Consider the following 20638-nt stretch of genomic DNA (forward strand, 5'->3'; position numbering starts at 1 on the left):
GTAACTGAACAATTATGTTTTTTTTGCTAAGTCTTACCACACTAAAGAATCAAGACTGTCCTCAAACTTACTTTATTGATGAGACGTTGATTTTACTGAATATGTTCTTCTTCTTCCTTGTAGAAATTCAGTAGCTGTGTTTTCCCCTTAAGTATCAGACAGACAATAGTGCAACCCATAAACTATATATTCAATTACACATCGGGGGTCTGCTTGCAATATTATACAAGTGACATGCCAGAGTGGCTTATCCCGGTCAGAGCATGTCAGATACCGAGCCAGGCCTTTTGAACTTCAGACCATTAAAAACAACAACGGCTCTGTTTTGAGAACGATATATAGTCAAGGAGTGAGTAAACAGAAAGAACAAGCAAAGGTGGCGAACTCTCTTACCTCCTGTTGCTCCATGCATTCCCTATGCCTCCGAGCTGCCTCGTGCCTCCATAACTTTAGGCAAACCAAAGCACCAATGAGGTAAACCATCATGGTGACAAAGAGGAAGATCATCGCTGCTATCTGTCCTCCTTCCACCCGGCAGAACACTGCGTTCACCGGTGTGTTGAATAATGGATAGTAGCAGAGTCCACCTCGGTTGGTATCGTTTACATAGACTATGGCTGCAGCCATGTACAAAATGAACAAGGAGACGTTAATCCCAAATTCAGTTAGGGGCCACCAATTTGAGTCCAAGAGAATGGTCCGATAATACATGGACATGCCAAGCACCAGGATGATAATGGTGGTGATCCAAGCCAATCCAGCCACCACAAGGACAAAAGGGGTTTTGGGGCCACTGTAGTAGTAGCCCCCATACATGCTGCCCAGGCCACCGACGCCTCCCATGCCATAGGGCTGTGAATATCCGAACAGGTTATACCACTCGCTGTCCTTGTGAATGTACGCGGTGACACAAGCGAAGACGCCGGCCCCCAGCAGCAGCTCCACCACACCCAGGATCCGCAGCAGGCCTGCCCACGACTTCATGTAGGAATACCGCAGGTGATACTCCTCCACCTTCTCACTGTAGGTTCGGGCTGTGTGTGTGTGTCGGCCTAGGGACCCGCAGGGGTCGTACGGAAACATTGCCTCGGTCTCCTTCCGGGAATGGCAGCTGCCTTGGGACCCGCCCTGAGGATCTTCGCAGGAGTTGGGGGGTGAATGGTGGCTTCGTCTTGTGGGAGAGGCTGGAGGTGAGCACTCCACTCCATCGGAGATGTATCTGATGTCTGACACCGGCTTATCCCACCCTGGGTCCTTTTTCTTCCCTCGGAAGAAGTTCTTCCAGGACTCAGGGACAAAGCGCCTTACAGGCTTGAGATCTGGCGCTATGGCCGGTTCCTCCGTGTCACTTGAGTAGAACTCTGGGCCGAATGGTGGCTGTAACGGGAGAGGGGGTGGTGGCAACGGATCAGCGCTCACAGCCAGCTCACTGTCATGAAGAGTCTGGAAGGTTCTTACGGTGCCATCTTGATCGTCCGAGTCCCTCGGGACCTGATCATAGTGCCTGTCCCGATTCCTGGATCCGTCATTTGACAACATTTGTGATGTTCACACCTGGGGCTGAGATTAAAGTTATCACTTATGCTTAGTCATTTATCCTTTCAATGATGCTGGGTTTATTTACTTAGTAGCAAATAATCATATTCAGGAAACCAATATGATCATATCTAATTATTATGATATATAAGAATGACAACATAAATACATACATTTTAAAGATGTGTAACAATTATGTTAGCCCGGAATATACTAATCATTCTGTGAGATTTTAAGGGCAATCAAAATTTTAAATCTTAGCTCTTAATTAAAACATTTATAGGACTTCCCTGGTGCCACAGTGGTTAAGAATCCGCCTGCCAATGCTGGGGACGTGGGTTCGATCCCTGGGTGGGGAAGATTCCCACATGCTGCGGAGTAACTAAGCCTGTGCACCACAACTACTGAGCCTGCATGCCACAACTACTGAATCCCGTGTGCCTCGAGCTGGTGCTCTGCAAAAGAGAAGCCAAAAAGAAGCCTGTGCACCACAATGAAGAGTAGCCCACGCTCAATGCAACTAGAGAAAGCCTGCACGCAGCAACAAAGACCTACCTCAGCCTAAATAAATAAATAAATAAATATTTATAAGTCGAATTTACCTATGAGCTCTATAAACAACAAAAGGTAAAAAACCAAAAACGAGACTACATTTTAATAATACAGGATGCTAACATATTCCAAGCAGAGTACTTTCCTCAAATACCTAAATCAACAAGTTTACAAGTTTGAACACACCAAAATTTGATGGGTCAGCAAATACTCTTCACTTTCATTAACTCAAGTCTGCTTTGGAACAGCCCAGGAGAAGCAGCCTGATAAACACAGGGAGTGGAAAGTCCCTTTCCTTCCTAACTCAGGAAGTCGCATTACGGGAGTTCCTCCTTGCACTCTAATAGGATAACACCTGATACTAGATTTAAAAAGTTGAATTCTCAGAAGAAAAATCACCAAAGGTTAAGATTCCCTGAAAGTACAACCCAGAGCCACAGCAATGGCCATGGATATCACTCTTTCCACAGCAATTATTTAAAGGTGATTTGTTGTTGCCATGGAAAGACTCAGAAAGTATCTTGGAGGGTATTCAATCTGCCTGAAAAACAAAGCACAGAAAAAACACTTTTTATCAAACCTGTTGATTTCCTTCATGAAATCTATGACCTGGACATATATGCAAAAGGGAAACTATTTGCTAATGTAACTACTAGGTTTAAGGCACAATGATTTTCTCCCTCAAATTGCTCGTATTTATTGAAGACTCGCTGGGCACATGGCATTGTACTTGGTACTATAAAGGTCTCAAAATTAAAGCTGGTAATCCTACCTTTATGGTGTTGAACAATTTAGAGATTCCTAAGGCTTTATTTTGTTTTACTTTGTAAAACAGAGATCTGTCACTCAACAAGTATTTACCGAGCACCTGCCACGCACCAGGCCTGCTGAAGATGTATCAGTGAACAAAGCCGAAGGAAATCCTTGCCTTCACGGAGCTTAAATTCTAGTGGGTGTGTGTGTGTGTTTGGGTGGGGGTGGTGGTGGTGGTGACAGATGATAGATAAGGCAAGTGAAATATATCGGACGCCAAGGAACAAAGTTAAGGAAGAGGATAAGAAGTGTAGTGTGGCTAGAGTGTTATAATTTTAAATGGAGTGAGCAGGGAAGTCTGCAGAGAGAACATGATATCTGAATATAGAAATGAAGGAGATAAGGGAAGAAGCCAGGCAGGTATCGGGGGAAGCGTTCCAGGCAGATGGAACAGCTAGTGTAAAAGCCTTAAAGTGGGAGTGCCTGGCATGTTCGAGAATTGTTAAGGTGTGAACGCAGCAGCAGAGTGAGTGAGAGGGTGAATGGTAGAATTGAGGCCATCTGAATTGTTAGGGCTTAAAAATCATTAGAAAGGATTTAGGATTCTATTAGGTGTGAGATGAGAAGCCACTGGAAAATTTTCAATAGGGGTCTAACATGGTATGACTTGCTTTAACAGGATCACTCTGGATGCTGTGTTAAGAGTACATTCCAGGAGAAAAGGGTGAAAAGAAGAAGACTGGCTAGGAGGCCACTGAAATACAGTTGACTCTTGACCAACACAGGAGTCAGAACACAGGTACCAATGCTCTTTGCAGTTAAAAACCCAAGTGTAACTTTATAGTCGGTAATGTGTAGCTGTGGTTCCAAATCCATTGACAGATTTGACCAATTGCAGACCATGCAGTACTGCAGTACATATTTATTGAAAAAAAAAAAAAAGCATATAAGTAGACCCACGCAGTTCAAACCTGTGTTGGTCAAGGGTCAGCTGTAATTGAACAGACCATGGTGGTAGCAACGAAGACAGCAAGAGGAGGTCAAACTCTGTTCTGGGAATTAAAATTTTTTATTATAGAAATTTCCAAACACAATAAAAAGGGAAAAGAATAGTACTATGAGCCCTTATGTGCCCATCAACCACTTTCAGTAATTATCAACTTACGATCAATCTTGTTTCGTCGAAATTTTTTCTCCTACTTTGCATTGGGCACCATGCTGGGCCTCACAGTTGATGCTCTGAAACTGGAGTGGCCCATGAGAAGACCCCAGAATTTAGACCTCTTCTCCAGCTCCACCCAGTACCCAGGTGATTGTATTTAGTCTGTGGTAGTATATACCCCCTTCTGTGGGTAGACTGCCTACTTGCTAAGCTGGAAGGGTGGAGAAATGTTGAAGATGAAACGATCCAGCTTAATCCTGGGAGAAGCAGCCTGAAGAGAGTCTGAGATACCTGTTGGAGGTCCAGATGAAGATATCAAGTAGGCAGTCCACCCTCAGAAGGGGGTATATACTACCATAGACAATACAATCATCGGGGTACTAGGTGGAGATGGAGAAGAGGTCTAAATTCTGGGGTCTTCTTACGGGCCCCTCCAATTTTAGAGCATTAACTGTGAGGCCCAGCATGGTGCCCAATACAAAGTAGGAGAAAAAATTTAGTATAGAAGAAAATTTCTATAAATGACAGCAATTAGCAGGGTTTTTGTTTTTTGTCTTTTATCCCTGTATCTGTTGTCTAAGAATATTTAAATTCTAGGAATGCACAGTACTACTATAATTCTTGAAATACATTTTCCTAAAATAGAGGTAAAAGCCCAACAACAAATAACTTTAGCAAGTTTTACACATCCTTCAATGTCTTTGATATACAGGCATTTAAAGGATACCGGTTGCTTAATTTAACTCACTGGCAAACGTGTGCTTCACTATAATGGATTTAATTCGCGCTCACCTGTGAAAAGTGGCTTATTTGAATTAATCACCTTATTAATGTTTGAGTAAAAAGCCAAAATTACAAATCTGAAGAACTGCGGAATAGCAAATTATGTAAATTTGGAAGGGAATAGTCAGTTGTATTTTACCATATTTCAATAATTGGATACCTCTAGCATCTTTCAGAGAGTCATTGAGAGTCCACTTAGAATCTGCAGGCTGAGGCAGAGCGAGTCTTTGTTTTGTTCAAGCTCCCGGGCCCCGACCCCATTCTGTTGGCACACGAATCTCGGCAAGGAAAGCCATATCGGTGGGAGGGGAATCGGTTCTCCCCAGCCCAGTGTTACAGGAATCCACTTCGTCACCTTTACACCAACAGAATCACCGCTCAGCTGGCTTTAAAGTTTTGCTGGGCCCGAGAAAGGAGCAGATTTCAGACATTTCTGGGTTTCCCGAGGGACAGAAAAGCCCCTGCGCTTTGAACTGAACCCTCGAGCGAGCGCCCGGGAATATCGAGCATCCTTGTCGGGGGTCTCTGCCCAGGCCGCTACGCCCCCGACCCCAAAATCTGTCCTTGGCGCTGCCCACCCAGGCGCGCGTCTCCGCGCCGGAGTGAAAACGCACTCTTCGTCTTCCGAGATTCTGCCCAAAGCGGCCGGAACTAAGTCGGGCCGGACGTGCCCAGGTCGGGATAACCCCGCGCCCGGAAGGACCGCGGCTTCGCGGCCGGGGGTGGGGCGCGTCTCGCCCGGCACCTGTGCCCGCCGAGGGAACCCTGGCCGGCCGAGGCGCCCTCCGGCCCCCCAGGCCCCCACTCCCCCCGGGGCCCCGCAGCCCTCACCGCGCCGGCGTCCGGCCTCGCCGCAGGTAGTGCCGAGCTGCGCAGCGAGCACGCGGCCCCCGGGATGCTCGGTGCGGGGGAGGAGCCCCAGGGCCCGCTCCCCCCCCGCGCACCTGCCCGGGGTCCCCGGCCCCTCCCCGCCGCGTCCCGGTCACGTGGGCCCCACCCCTGGCGCCCCGCTCACCTGCGCGGCCGCCGGGAAGTGCGCGCACGCCGCCCGCGGCTCTGAAACCGGGAGCGGGCTCCCGGGGCGGGGCCGGGCCGAGCTTCGCCCCGCCCGGCTTTGTCGGGCCCGGACTCCCGCCTGGGGCCCGGGCGGGTCGGTGCCCCCACCCCCGGCGCACCTCACGGCAGTAGCTACGGACCGGCCTCCGCTAGGAGAGCTCTGGAAAGGTCGCTGAGGGTGAGATTAAATTGGGGAGTTTTCTGCACAAAGTTGCCATCCCCGTCCTTCCCTGTTTTTGAAATAGTTGGAGACTTGTGTACTATGCCCGATGACACATGCATGTCAGGAAACACTGAGCGATAGGAGAAACAAACACAATTCAACATTTTAATTTTGATATAAATTATGTAAATAGCTTCCAGAAAGTATCTAAAGTATTCCACTGTACAACATATAAAAATGGTATCTGAGAAGCTAGAGACCAGAGAGAAATTGTGAATAAGGCACAAAGTTTATTTACACTCATAATTGCATCCTAAACTGTTTTATAATTCTTATTTACAACCCATAGAGTTTCTGTATTCTGAATTATTCCTTCACATTTTCTGACATTTGGCATAATATTCAAACACACTTCATACACAGACCTCCTCTCCCAACACCATTCACAAGACTAAATAAATACTAGAGAAACACGTTAAGCGATTATTTGAAGGTCTGATCTTCTGTTTACTTCAACATGACAGAAGTCGGTTCTCTGTGCTGAAATATTACAAAAGTGAAGAATTAACCAACTAATTCACCTGAAAAGTCTATTATCTCTGTTCAAGTACCACTGAATAACACGAGTATGAAAGCTGTCAAGTAACAACCTCACGGGCAGGCCGCTTTCTACGTCCCATCGCTCTCATAGTCTTCTATTATCATGTCTTCTTCTTCCGTGTCTCCCTGGGCTGAAAAGGGCTGAGGCTGGCTGGCAGGCAGTTCACTCCCACTATTCTGACTCAAAGGAAGAGACCAAGTTTCAGGTTCAGTGGTTTGAGTGTGTTCATGCAGCGCTTCCTCTGCAGGCCGCCCTCCACTACGCTGGGCTTCATCTCCACTGTCCGGGTCTATCATTCCATGCTCCCTGTCAGTCAGGGCTTCCATTTTCAATCTGCCACATTCATTACACAGGCATTAATAATAATCAAAGGAGGGGATTCCTTTAAATTACACCATGAGTGTGAGGATTATGAAGCCATATCCCGTGGTTTCTCATTTACCTTCCTGGGCTGTTTAGCCAAGCGCTCCGGTTTATTTAACAACATAAACAAGACTAAAAAGGTAAATAAACTGAATAAATCATTGCAACTTATAACACAAATTAATATCTTTAGTAAAGAGTTCTTACAAAAAGAAAAAATTAAATGGAACAGAAAAAGACATAAAACGTGAACAGATAGCTTACAGAAGAATGTCGACTAAACAAACTGCTCAACCTAATTTGTAATTTTAAAATGGAAATTAACATTATCATCTTTCAAACTGGCAAAGACCTTTTAAAATAATAAAACCCAGTGGTGGCATGAGTTAGGAGAAAAGAGCATGCTGAAACACTGTAGTGGGCGTAACATGAGCAAAATATTCTTGGAAGCAATCTGGCAATACAGAGCTAAGGTGTATATCCATTAGCCCAGCATCTTCTTTCTAGGAATTCATCCTATATATATAGTATTTGATATGCATCATGATTCAGCTTCAAGAAAGGCTGTGATAATAAAAGCTGGAAACAAGCTAAATGTACAAAAACAAGGTGTAGGTTCAATTACAGGAAGCTATGCAGTTATTAAATAGTAACATTAAATGTTCAGTTTAATATTATCAATGTAAATCAAAGAGAATGTTAAATATGGTCATAAATGAAAGACAGTAGTACTAGTCGTTATAATAAGGAGCAATGACAAATCCTGCCTCCCACTGCAGATCAGTTGAACCAATAATAAAAAGAAATAACATTCTTTTAACTACATCTTAGGAGAAAAAAAAACGAGAAGACAACTGTCTTCTCTTGATTTTGATGTCATAATCTTGGGGGGAAAGGACCCAGTGAAAACAGCTGGTCCTTCTTTGATTCAGAGGGAAGTGAGGAGAAAAGGGAAGTCTATAAAAGGTCTGAGCCCTGACCACATCCCAGTGGGATGATGCTGTAAGATCCATCCATCATTGTCTTTCTGTAAAAGGAATGATGGGCTCCCCATAGCTAAGTCATTACAGGGAAGAAACCATTAACACTACAAAGGCCTTTAAAGAATCTATGAAGGTAGGGGGAAAAAAAAGCCCAGATAAGCAAGTTTTCCATTTGGGACCAGGAATAGGAGAACTAGTAGAAAGGGTAATAGGTGCCATTTTTATCATCTACTTTTATCCTTGCAACCAGGAAGCAAGCACTTTTTAACCTTTTTAGAATGCCTGAGTGCATACTTTGAGCTTACAAATAAGCCAAGTAGAAATGAACTACAAGCACTGTGTTAATCACTATTAGCTCAGAAGCCATTCTGCAATAGAATGAACAATACAGATGTAGATTTCTCTCTCTATATCTATATATTTTTTTTTTACTTGTTTGAATTTCCTGTGATAAAGAAATACAAAAGACAGTATTCTTTTGAGGTAGTTCCTGATCACTGCAGTCTCCAAATATAGGCTAAGAACTCCTCTTGACAGGAAAGCTGAAAAGGGGTTTTCAGCTATGCAAAATTTGTTGAACTCAAGGATTTTAAAGATTGCTCTGCCTCTGTGATTCAATGATTCTGTTTAGCTTAATATTCCATTCTGATCTGGTGAAAATATGCTGTTATATGTAATAAATATAATAGATGGGCCTACAATGCAATCACATGGTCTTTGATCACTGGTACAACATGTAGTACCCTTGGTCTTTACAGATAACATTTATTGACTGTATAATGAATAAACAGATAATGTATTTGCTGGTTATTTCAATAACAGCTCTTTGAAAATTAAAATCAGCAGCTTACCTTCCAAAGTGTCGCTTGAGAGGAAGTCTTCCAATATCTTGGATAAAAGAAATCTGAGCTAAAACAGAGATTTTAAAAAAGCTTTAAATAGACATTTCTCCGAAGAATGCACATGAAAAGATGCTTAGAGTCACAAATTGTTAGGAAAATGTAAACCAAAACCATGAGATACTATTTCACACCCCTTAGGATGGCTATTATCAAAAAACCCCATAAAATAACAAGGTTTGACAAGGATGTGGAGAAAGCTGTAGAAATATAAAATGGTGTAGCTGCTGTGGAAAATGGTAAGGTAGTTCTTCAAAAAATTAAAAACAGAATTACTATATGATCTAGCAATTCCGCTTCTGGGTATACACCCGAAAGAACTGAAAACGAGGTCTCGAAGAAACATCTGTGTACCCATGTTTATAACAGAAGCATCATTCATGGTAGTCAAAAAATGAAAGCAACTTAAGTGTCCAGAAACAGAAGAATGGGTAAACAAAATGTGGCAAATATGTACAATGTAATATTATCCAGCCTTAAAAAGGAAGGAAATTCTGACACATGCTATAGCATGGATAAACCCTGATGACATGCTAAGTGAAATAAGCAAGTCACAAAAAGACAAATATTGTATGACTGCACTTAAGTGGGGTACCTAGAGTGGTCAAATTCATAGACAGAAGGTAGGTAGTGTTTTCAGGGGGTGGAATGGGGGTTGGGAGGGAGGTAGTTAAGTGTTTAATGTATGTAGCTTCAGTTTTGCAGGATGAAAAAGTTCTGGAGATTGGCTGCCTAACAAGATGAATATGCTTAACACTACTGAACTGTATACTTAAAAATAGTTTAAGATGGTAAATGTTATGTTACGAGGAAACATTTACTCAACGTTTACTCAAAATCTAACAGGAAGTCTTTGGCATTTGAGTCATGAGCTGCTCTGTCCCTTCCTCAGCTTGAGAGATACTTCACTCCAGATGGATGCAGTCAAGAACACAGGGCTTCCCCCTAGTGAGTGTGGCCAGCCATGAGTTTGGGGCTCCCTTTCGCCACCCAGCCCCACCCATAGGATGGAGGCTCTACCCTAGGGCACAGTGGTGCAAGAATACTGCCTCCTCCTTGAACTGCAATCACCCTCGCTCCAACTCATTTGTAGGGCAGAATGTCCACACTGGGAGAGGCCAAGCCAAGGTGATCAGAGGCTCCCTCCAGCTGAGCACCCACAGAAGAGTGACTCAGAGATTTTGCCCAGGGGAAAGAGTCATTCCATACGAAAAGAGAGCTCTGAAGCTCTACCCAAAGGAATGGCTTTATTTGAAACGGAATGTTGTGAAGCTCAAGCCTAGGGGCCCTCTTGAAACCAATAGCTCCTCCTAATTAAGAGCAACAAGCTAAACATAAGCCAGCTAGTTTATCAGAAAGAACTAAAGAAAGAGACAACTAAGAAGAGCCCTTCTGGGGTCAGAACAAACCTCAGAGACCAGCTTCAAAGTCTACACCTGCCCCAATTTAACGGCATCAGATTGTGGAATCACTTATGCCCCAGGACACTATGGAAAACAATAGAGTAACCCGCCAGTAATTAGTGGAGCAGAACAGCTGGGTGTGATATGAAGTGAGGCAGACAGTCTAACAGAAACAAGGGAAAGAGACAGTCACAGAAAGCTCTGCTAAGACCACTGTCATCCCACAGTGAGTGTAGGCATGCCCGACTAAGCTCACTGAGGAGTGACAGAAGCTTCATACTGCAGGGGGAAACAGACTTCATTAAAATAGTTCACTAAACAGATAATTAACAAATACAATAAAAACAACCCCCAGAGAGTGGAGGTGACTCACTATCCAGAAGTGCTACAATATATTACCTAAATTAACCCAGTTTTCAACAAAACATTATGAGGCTATACAAAGAAACAGGGCTTCCCTGGTGGCACAGTGGTTAAGAATCTGCCTGCCAATGCAGGGGACAAGGGTTCAAGCCCTGGTCCAGCAAGATCCCACATGCCACGGAGCAACTAGGCCCGTGTGCCACAGTTACTGAGCCTAAGTGCCACAACTACTGAAGCCTGCACGCCTAAAGCCCATGCTGTGCAACAAGAGGAGCCACTGCAATGAGAAGCCTGTGCACCGCAATGAAAAGTAGCCTCCCTGTTCTCCGCAACTAGAGAAAGCCCGTGCACCAACGAAGACCCAATGCAGTCAAAAATAAAATGAATAAATATATTTAAAAAATACAAAGAAACAAGAAAATGTGATCCATATACAGGATAAGGGTAGGTAACAGAAGCTGCCTATGAGAGGGCCTGGATATTAAACTTAATAGAAAAAGACTTAACAGAAAGAAGCCATTATAAATATTTTCAAAGAACAAAAGGACACCATACTTAAAGAAGTAAAGGGAGCTATAATGACAATGACCCATCAAATAGGGATATCAATACAGACAAGGATACTGCAAAAAGAACCAAATGGAAATCCTGGACTTGAAAAGTACAGTAACCAAAATGAAAAATCCACTAGAGGGGCTCAATAGTAGATTTCAACTGGGAGAAGAAATAATCAGTAACCTTGAACAGACTGATAGAGATTATACAATCAAAGAGAAAACAGAATGAAATGTGAGATACCTTTAAGCATTCCAACAAACTCTATTGGAGGACTAGAAAAGAGGACAGAGAGAAAGGAGAAGAAACACAGAGATAATGTCTGAAATGACATAGTAAATAAAGTGAAAGAAATGGGATAAAAATTGGTGAATAAAAAGAAAAGCCAAAACATCCTACTTTTGACTAAATTTTATAAACTTTCTAAAGTTTGCAAATCAAACACTACCTTACCTTTTTAAAAATCCACTACACAATACAATTAGGATTTTTAAAAAAACAGCTTTTTGATATGGAAAACTCAAGAGTTGTGATCCTGGAATCTGACCTTTTAACTAGTGGACATAATGATTCTCCAGTTTTTTTTCTCAGTCCATGCAGGGAGAGTATGAAATACCCCTGGAACACTTTGTATCAGAAACAAAGTACTCTAGGGCTCAGCGGCGATGGCGGCGTTAGCCGGCCCGCGCGCCCTTTCCCTTCCTGGGGCGCGGCCCTCGCCCGCCGCCACGCAAGAAAAGGAGCAGGCGGCGCAGAGCAGCGAGAGGCCCTGGACCCGGCCAGCTCCGTCTCCGACGTCAGCGCTGCGGCGGTGACAAGGCCGAGGGCCGCTGCTTGCTGCGCGGCGCCGCCGCTCGGCTCCGCAGACCCGCCCTGGGGAGCGCAGGCAGGGAGGCGGGATGGAGTAATAGGGAAGTATTTGGTAGACTCTCCAGAAAGAAACTCTGAGATGTTTGTGGATTCTCCTATGGGATCGGAGGGCACGCCTACTGTAATCAGAAAACTCCAAGTACAGCAGCAGGGATGGATGAATAGGCTCTTTTAGGGCTAAATCCAAAAGCAGATTCAGACTTCAGACAAAGGTGGGAGCAACCACTGAGACTACGTGTGAAAACCCATTCCCGGGGGGGGCTTCCCTGGTGGCACAGTGGTTAAGAATCCGCCTGCCATTGCAGGGGACACAGGTTCCATCCTCGGTGGGGGAAGATTCCCACATGCCACGGAGCAACTAAGCCCCTCCCCCCCCAACTACCGAAGCCCCGGTGCCTAGAGCCCCGTGCTCTGCAACAAGAGAAGCCACCACAACGAGAAGGCAGCTCACTGCAACGAAGACCCAATGCAGTCAATAAATAAATAAATACTAAATAAATATTCAAAAAAGAAAGAAAGTACTCTAAGAGTAAAGGCACCTTGAAGCAGCTTGCACTAGCCAAATCTGGACAATGAGTCCAAAATAATGATAGTGAGAAACAACAGTTGAAAATACAAGAATCCAGAGTCCCTAGAATATAAACAAACAAATGGGGAAGAAGGCATAGCAGAGTTTATTAACACAAATGTAGAAGGAATAATGCCATTAGAAAATCACCACTTGCCAACTATCACAGATTCAGGAAATAATTATCAAAAGATACTATAACTAGTGGGTGAAATTTTAATGAGAAATAGGATATTTACATAGTCTCAAAGTGTCTCCCCACAAAATACTTAGTAACTTTACACTGGAGAACCTGAGATATTATCTTACCAAATAATAAAAGTTAACTTCAACAGCATGGTATAGACATATTCTCCTGCTGTGATGCACTAAGAACACAGCATCACTTCTGTGGTATTCCTGCCAAAAATACATATCCTGAATCCACTCATGAGGAATCCTCAGACAATCCCAAACTGAGGGACAGTCCATGTTATAACAATCTTATATGCTTCAAAAATGTAATGGACAGGAGGATAGGATCAAGATGGTGGAGTAGGAGGACATGCGCTCACTCCCTCTTGCAAGAGCACGGGAATTACAACTAACTGCTGAACAATCATCAACAGAAAGACACTGGAACTCACCAAAAAAGACACCCCACATCCAGAGACAAAGGAGAAGATGCAATGAGATGGCAGGAGGGGCACAATCACATTAAAATCAAATCCCATAAATGCTGGGTGGGTGACTCACAAACTGGAGAACAGTTATACTGCAGAAGTCCACCCACTAAAGTGAGGGTTCTGAGCCCCATGTCAGGCTTCCCAACCTGGGAGTCCAGCAACAGGAGGAGGAATCCCCAGAGAATCAGACTTTGAAAGCCAGCAGGATTTGAGTGCAGGACCTCCACAGGACTGGGGGAAACAGAGACTCCACTCTTGGAGGGTACACAAAAAAGTGCTCACCAGGACCCAGGGGGAAGGAGCAGTGACCCCATAGGAGACTGAACCAGGCCTACCCGCTGGTGTTGGGGGGTTGCCTGTGGAGGTGGGGCACAGCTGTGGCTTGCAGAGGAGACAGGGGCACTGGCGGCAGGGGTTCTGGGAAGTGCTCATTGGCATGAGCCCTCCCAGAGTCCACCATTAGCCCCACCTGTGGGCTCCAGTGCTAGGTGGCCTCAAGCCAAACGACGACAGGGTGGGAACACAGCCCCACCCATTGGCATACAAGCAGATTAAAGTTTTACTGAGCTCAGCCCACCAAATTGGATTAAAGTCTTACTGAGCTCCGCCCACCCAGCCCTACCTACCATCAGTCCCTCCCATCAGGAAGTACCCACGAACCTCCTAGATACCTTCCTCCACAAGAGGGCAGACAGCAGTATCAGCCGTATTTCGTCTTGTGGAACTGAAAACCATAGCCACAGAAAGACAGAGAAAATGAAAAAGCAGGGGACTTTGTACCAGATGAAGGGACAGGATAAAGCCCCAGAAAAACAACTGAATGAAGAGGAGATAGGCACCCTCACAGAAAAAGAATTCAGAATAATGATGGTGAAGATGATCCAGGACTTGAAAAAAGACTGGATGCAAAGATGGAAAAGTTTACCAAAGACCTAGAAGAATTAAAGAGCAAACAAACAGAGATATGCAACACAATAATTGAAATGAAAAATATACTAGAAGGAACCAATAGCAGATTAACTGAGGCAGAAGGGCGAATAGGTAACCTGGAAGACAGAATGGTGATAATCACTGATGTGGAAAAGAATAAACAAAAAAAGAATGAAAAGAACTGAAGACAGCCTAAGAGACCTCTGGGACAATGTTAAACACACCAACATTCGCATTATAGGGGTCCCAGAAGGGGAAGAGAGAGAGAAAGGACCCGAGAAAATACTGGAAGAGATTACAGTTGAAAACCTCCCTCACACGGGAAAGGAAATAGCTACCCAAGTTCAGGGAGCACAGAGAGTCCCAGGCAGGATAAACCAAGGAGAAACATGCCAAGACATATAGTAGTCAAACTGACAAAAATTAAAGACAGAGAAAAATTATTAAAAGCAACAAGGGAAAAACGACAAATAACATACACGGGAACTCCCATAAGGGTAACAGCTGATTTCTCAGCAGACACTCTGCAAACCAGAAGGGAATGGCATGATACATTTAAAGTGATGAAAGGGAAGAATCTATAGCCAAGAATACTCTACCCAGCAAGGATCTCATTCAGATTCGAAGGAGAAATCAACAGCTTTACAGGCAAGCAACAGCTAAGAGAATTCAGCACCACCAAACCAGTCCTACAACAAATGCTAAAGGAACTTCTCTAAGCAGGAAACATAAGAGAAGAAAAGGACCTACAGAAACAAAAACAAAACAATTAAGAAAATGGTAATAGGAATATACATATTGATAATTACCGTGAATGTAAATGGACTCAATGCACCAACCAAAAGACAAAGACTGGCTGAATGGATACAAAAACAAGACCCGTATATATGCGGTCTACAAGAGACCCACTTCAGACCTAGGGACACAAACAGACTGAAAGTGAGGGGATGGAAAAAGATATTCCATGCAAATGGAAATCAAAAGAAAGCTGGAGTACCAGTACTCATATCAGATAAACTAGACTAAAAAATGTTACAAGAGACAAGAAAGGACACTACATAAAGATCAACGGATCAATCTAAGAAGAAGAGATAACAATTATAAATATATATGCACCCAATATAGCAGCACCTCAATACATAAGGCAAATGCTAACAACTATGAAAGAGGAAACTGACAGTAACACAATCATAGTGGGGGACTTTAACACCCCACTTACACCAATGGACAGATCATCCACACAGAAAATTAATAAGGAAACACAAGCTTTAAATGACACAATAAATCAGCTTGATTTAATAAATATCTATAGGACATTACATCCAAAAACAGCAGATTACATGTTCTTCTCAAGTGCACATGGAACATTCTCCAGGATAGATCATATTTTGGGTCATAAATCAAGCCTTGGTAAATTCAAGATAACTGAAATCATATCAAGCATCTTTTCCGACCACAATGCTATGAGAGTAGAAATCAATTACTGGAAAAAAACTGGAAAAAACACAAACACATGGAGGCTAAACAATATGTTACTAAATAACCAAGAGATCACTGAAGAAATCAAAGAGGAAATCAAAAAATACCTAGAGACAAATGGCAATGAAAACACAATGATCCAAAACCTATGGGATGCAGCAAAGGCAGTTCTAAGAGAGAAGTTTATAGCAATACAATCCTACCTCAAGAAACAAGAAAAATCCCAAATAAACAATCTAAACTTACACCTAAAGCAACTAGAGAAAGAAGAGCAGACAAAACCCAAAGTTAGTAGACAAACTGGGACATTTGTAGAGACATGGATGGACCTAGAGACTGTCATACAGAGTGAAATGAGTCAGAAAAAGAAAAACAAATATCGTATATTAACACATATATGTGGACTATAGAAAGGCAGAAATAGAGACACAGATGTAGAGAACAAATATATGGACACCAAGTGGGGAAAGCGGGGAGGGTTGGGAGGGAATGAATTGGGAGATTGGGATACCAAATTGTATGCTCTAAATATATGCTGTTTATTGTCTGTTAACTGTATCTCAATAAAAGTTTAAAAAAAAAAAAGTAATGGACAAAGAAAGACCAAGGTACTATTCCAAATCAAAGGAGACTAAAGAGATAGCAACTAAGTAACTAAATGCATCATGTGATCTTGCGCTAGATTTCTGGACAAGAAAGAGAACAAGTTTTTGTTGTTATTTTACAAAGGGCATTATTAGGACAACTGGCAAAATTTGAAAGGCGTCTATAAATTATAAATGGAACCTAATAATTAAACTATAAATTAGCATTAACGTATCAATGTTAATTTCCTGATTTTGATGTTTATACTGTGGTTATATAGGAGAATGTCCTTGTTTTCAGGAAGTACACGCTGAAGTGTTTAAGAGTAATGGGCATCACGTCTGCGCTTCATTCAAACACGGTTCAGAAAACAATACATATATTTGTGTACATGTTCGTATAAAAGGAAGAGAAAAGGAATAAAAGGCAAACGTTAAAAAATGAAACACTGAGGAATCTTGGTGAAGGATATATAAGAACTTTTTTTGTACCATTCTTGTAATTTCTAAGTTTGAAATTATTTCAAAATAAAGTTTAAAAACTAGCATAACCTCTGAGTTCCCTAGTTGTCCCGTGGTTAGGACTCCACACTTTCACTGCCAAGGGCCCAGGTTCAATCCCTGGTCAGGGAACTAAAGATCCCTTAAGCCATGCAGCACAGTTAAAAAATTAAATAAATAAAAACTAATATAATCTAAACATAATAGGCAAGGATAAGGAACTCTCTCGATTCTGACTCACAGATTAATCATGCCCCTTGCTGAAAAGTCATCTCACTTCTGCCTATAAAATAGAATATTTTAAATCTTTAAGTATCAATAGTCTTAAAAGATGAGACTCTCATTGTATGAAGGCAGACATTTACTCTACAGTCCTCTCTTCTGATCATTCATAAGGCAAACCCTATCTTTAAAATTTGAGAAGTTTAAAAAAAAACTTATGAGAAGTTTGATGAGTTATGTAGATTAATATTTTCAATATTACACAAATTCTCTGTTCTACCCTGAAGATCAGCACCACAGACATGTGACCTAGGACTGTTAGTAAATAAACTGGGAAAGTGTTTACTGCCATAGGAATACTCATTTTTTTAAGCATTATTTATAATTCAAAACTTGGAGACAATGTAAATATACTATTAATGGATAGTGTTTGTAATATTGAAATCAACCAAAATACCTATAAGGTTGAATAAAATTATTACAAATTTTGAAAAAATACGAGTTAGATTTGAATATACTTAGCATTGCTGTTGTTGTGGACTAAATGCTTCTCTCACCCCAAATTCATATTTTGAAATCCTAAAGCCTGAAGTGATGGTATTAGGACATGGAGCCTTGGGAAGTGCTTAGATCATGAGGGTACAGCCATCATGAATGAGATTAGTGCCTTTATATAACAGACACCATAGAGAGCTCTCTCTGCTCTGCTCTCTAGCATGTGAGAATACAATGAGAAGACGGCCAAGTGCAAACCAGGAAGCAGGCCTTCACCAGACATTGGATCTGCTGGCACCTTGATTTTCAACTTCCCAGCCTCTAGAGCTCCTTTGTATTAATTTATAAAATATGGAGCGCTATGCATGATGTGACAAAAACAAAAATTAAAGCTTATATCTAATATTTGTATATGCACAGAAAAAAGTCTACAAGAATATACACCAATCTGTCAAAAAGAATTACTCATAGTTATAGGGGACTTTCAATTTTTACTTTATATACTTTTTTATTATTTGATTTTTTTCTTTTTTAATCAAAAAGCATATATTAATTCTGATTCAAAAAATAAAGGGGAAAAAACTTACTGTCACTGGTTGATCCACAAAAACATAATGTTATAAAACACTACTTATTGGGGATAATAAAAACCCATGTTATTACCTTGATTTCTCATTGGAATGGTTAGCAAAGCAAGGTATGGCAATAGCTGAGTTTGGAGGCATAAAGCTGGTAAGCAGAAGTCTGAAAAAAGTGCTTTTGCTGCCAGGCAATTTTCCCGATACTGCAGAGAAGAAAAAAAGGTGAAATGAAAAATAAAAATTTAAATATGGATATTTATTTCTAGACTAAGTTTATTATATCACAAACTATGTGGGTTTATATGCTACAAATATACTTTAAAAGTTTATCTGATCAGTCCTCTTTTTTTTTTTTTGGCCATACTGCATAGCTTCCTAAGTCCTTTATAACTGTCTAGCATTATCTACTAAAGCATTTTATCTGGATTAATTATCTCACATTTGATTTAACAGCAATAAGAACAAGACTTAAGGTAGAAGAAAAACAAATTACAAAATTAAAGGACTTCTGTTTATGAGCACACATATATCACAAATTATGTGAGGATATTGTTTCTTAGTGAAAGAATATTTTCTTCAGTTAAGAGAGGCACTATGTTACAGTGATGATAAGAGAAGTACAATCTCTGCTTTTCAGGGCTCATGGTCTTAGGTCATTTATATGTAACAAATGCAAAATTAATATACATGCTGTAAAGAGCAAAGCTAATCAATAAGAGACATAAATTGCTTGAAAGTAATGAAATTCTCCAAGAAATTCACTGAAAAACTTTTCTTAAGTAATGAATGATAGGTTCATATTTAGCCATATGAATTTAGAACTGGAAGACATCTAGAGATGACCTAGTCCTGGGGTCACAAATTCAGATGCTATAAGGAGTCAGGCATGTAATAGAAATCAGTGCAGTGGAACAGCTGGGGACAGTGGTACTAATAACCACTCCATCACTGAGGGCAGAGCAGACTGCTGCCATGTAAAATATGGACCAGTGTTGCCTTACTTCTCTTTTTTTTTCAGGAGATTTCAGAAATTCTGAAGCCAGAAATCCTCATCTGAGTGTTAACTATTATACTAGTTTTTTATTTATTTATTTTAGAATAAATTTATTTATGTATTTATTATTTTATTGTCTGTGTTGGGTCTTTTTTTGCTGTGCATGGGCTTTCTTTTTAGTTGTGGCGAGTGGGGGCTACTCTTCCTTGCGGTGCATGGGCTCCTCACTGCCGTGGTTTCTCTTGTTGCGGAGCTCGGGCTCCAGGTGCGTGGGCTTCAGTAGTTGCAGCACGTGGGCCCAACAGCTGTGGCTAACGGGCTCTAAAGCGCAGGCTCAATAGTTGTGGCGCACGGGCTCAGTTGCTCCGCGGCATGTGGGATCTTCCTGGAGCAGGGATCGAACCCGTGTCCCCTGCATTGGCAGGCGGATTCTCAACCACTGCGCCACCTAGGAAGCCCTACACTAGTTTTTAAAGACTGGCAATTCATTTAAAAAAATCTGTGTGTGTTTGTATTCAACTTGTGAGCCCTCTGTTTTTGACTTCTCAATAATTCAATCCTCTATATTTATAGCTGTGGAAACTAATGGCATATTAGGTAAAATAACTTGTCCAGATGGTTAGAGGTAAAGCCAGGGTTTATTTTCAACTGAAACCAAAATATAACTACAGGCATACCCCAGAGATACTGTCGGTTCAATTCCAGACCACTGCAATAAAGTGAATATCACAATAAAGCAAGTCATGTGAATTTTGTGATTTCTCAGTGCATATAAAAGTTATGCTCAGGACTTCCCTGGTAGTCCAGTGGTTAAGACTCTGTGCTCCCACTGCAGGGGGTGCGGGTCTGATCCCTTGTTGGGGACCTAAGATCCTGCATGCCACTCAGCATGGCCAAAAAAAAAAAAAAGTTATGCTCACACTATAGTCTCAAGTGTGCAATAGCATTATGTCTAAAAAAATGTACATACTTAAATTAAAAAACACTTTATTGCTAAAAAATGCTAACCATCACCTGAGCCTCCATCCATTCATAATCTTTTTGCTGGAGGACGTTTTGAAATATTTTAAGAATTATCGAAATGTGACACAGAAATAAAGTGAGCAAATGCTGTTGGAAAAATGGCGTTGATAGACTTGCTTGATACAGGATTGCTACAAACCTTCAACTTGTAAAAAATGCATTATCTGCGAAACCATTTAATAAAGTGCAATAAAATGAGGTAGGCCTATATACTTTTTCAATAAAATAGGTATATGCTTTCAAATTTTGAGTGCTTTTTCCTGAAAAAAATGACTAAGCATTTAAGAAGATTGTCCTTGTTATGTTTTATCTTAATTCTAAAATAACTATGGGCCTTAGCAACTATTTCTTATTAAGAATGAAAGATCACTTTTCTTTTTTAATTAAAAAAAAAGCTTTATTGAGATATAATTCACATACCATAAAGAGTTCACTTATTGAAAATTTACAATTCTTGGGACTTCCCTGGTGGCGCAGTGGTTCAGAGTCCGCCTGCCAATGCAGGGGACATGGGTTCGAGCCCTGGTCTGGGAGGATCCCACATGCTGTGAAGC

The 20638-nt window shown here is 41.7% G+C and overlaps 2 protein-coding genes across 12 annotated transcripts in view; both read right to left on the reverse strand.

Annotated features, from left to right (window-relative positions):
- The window catches only part of MARVELD2 (MARVEL domain containing 2), a 36116-nt gene extending 17935 nt beyond the window's left edge, over nucleotides 1-18181 (reverse strand). Inside the window, exons 1-3 of one of the 4 annotated variants that reach the window (XM_057741755.1) lie at nucleotides 18150-18181; nucleotides 8804-8861; nucleotides 394-1560 (exon numbers count right to left, since the gene is read on the reverse strand). In XM_057741755.1, the coding sequence (XP_057597738.1) occupies nucleotides 394-1539 (1146 nt within the window). In that variant the 5' untranslated portion in view covers nucleotides 1540-1560; nucleotides 8804-8861; nucleotides 18150-18181. Of the gene's footprint in view, nucleotides 1-393; nucleotides 1561-4946; nucleotides 5202-5617; nucleotides 5750-5801; nucleotides 5884-8803; nucleotides 8862-18149 lie in introns of those variants that run through there. The other 3 variants (XM_057741773.1, XM_057741746.1, XM_057741764.1) reach the window with 3 other exon arrangements.
- Nucleotides 6160-20638, reverse strand: part of RAD17 (RAD17 checkpoint clamp loader component) — a 40744-nt gene continuing 26265 nt past the window's right edge. For all 8 annotated transcript variants that reach the window (XM_057741724.1, XM_057741682.1, XM_057741732.1 and 5 more), the window contains 3 exons: nucleotides 18150-18270; nucleotides 8804-8861; nucleotides 6160-6939 (listed from right to left, as the gene is read on the reverse strand). In XM_057741724.1, the coding sequence (XP_057597707.1) occupies nucleotides 6675-6939; nucleotides 8804-8861; nucleotides 18150-18270 (444 nt within the window). In that variant the 3' untranslated portion in view covers nucleotides 6160-6674. The remainder of the gene's footprint in view (nucleotides 6940-8803; nucleotides 8862-18149; nucleotides 18271-20638) is intronic.

This window comes from Hippopotamus amphibius, chromosome 1 (assembly GCF_030028045.1).
Source record: "Hippopotamus amphibius kiboko isolate mHipAmp2 chromosome 1, mHipAmp2.hap2, whole genome shotgun sequence".
Lineage (NCBI taxonomy): Eukaryota > Metazoa > Chordata > Mammalia > Artiodactyla > Hippopotamidae > Hippopotamus > Hippopotamus amphibius.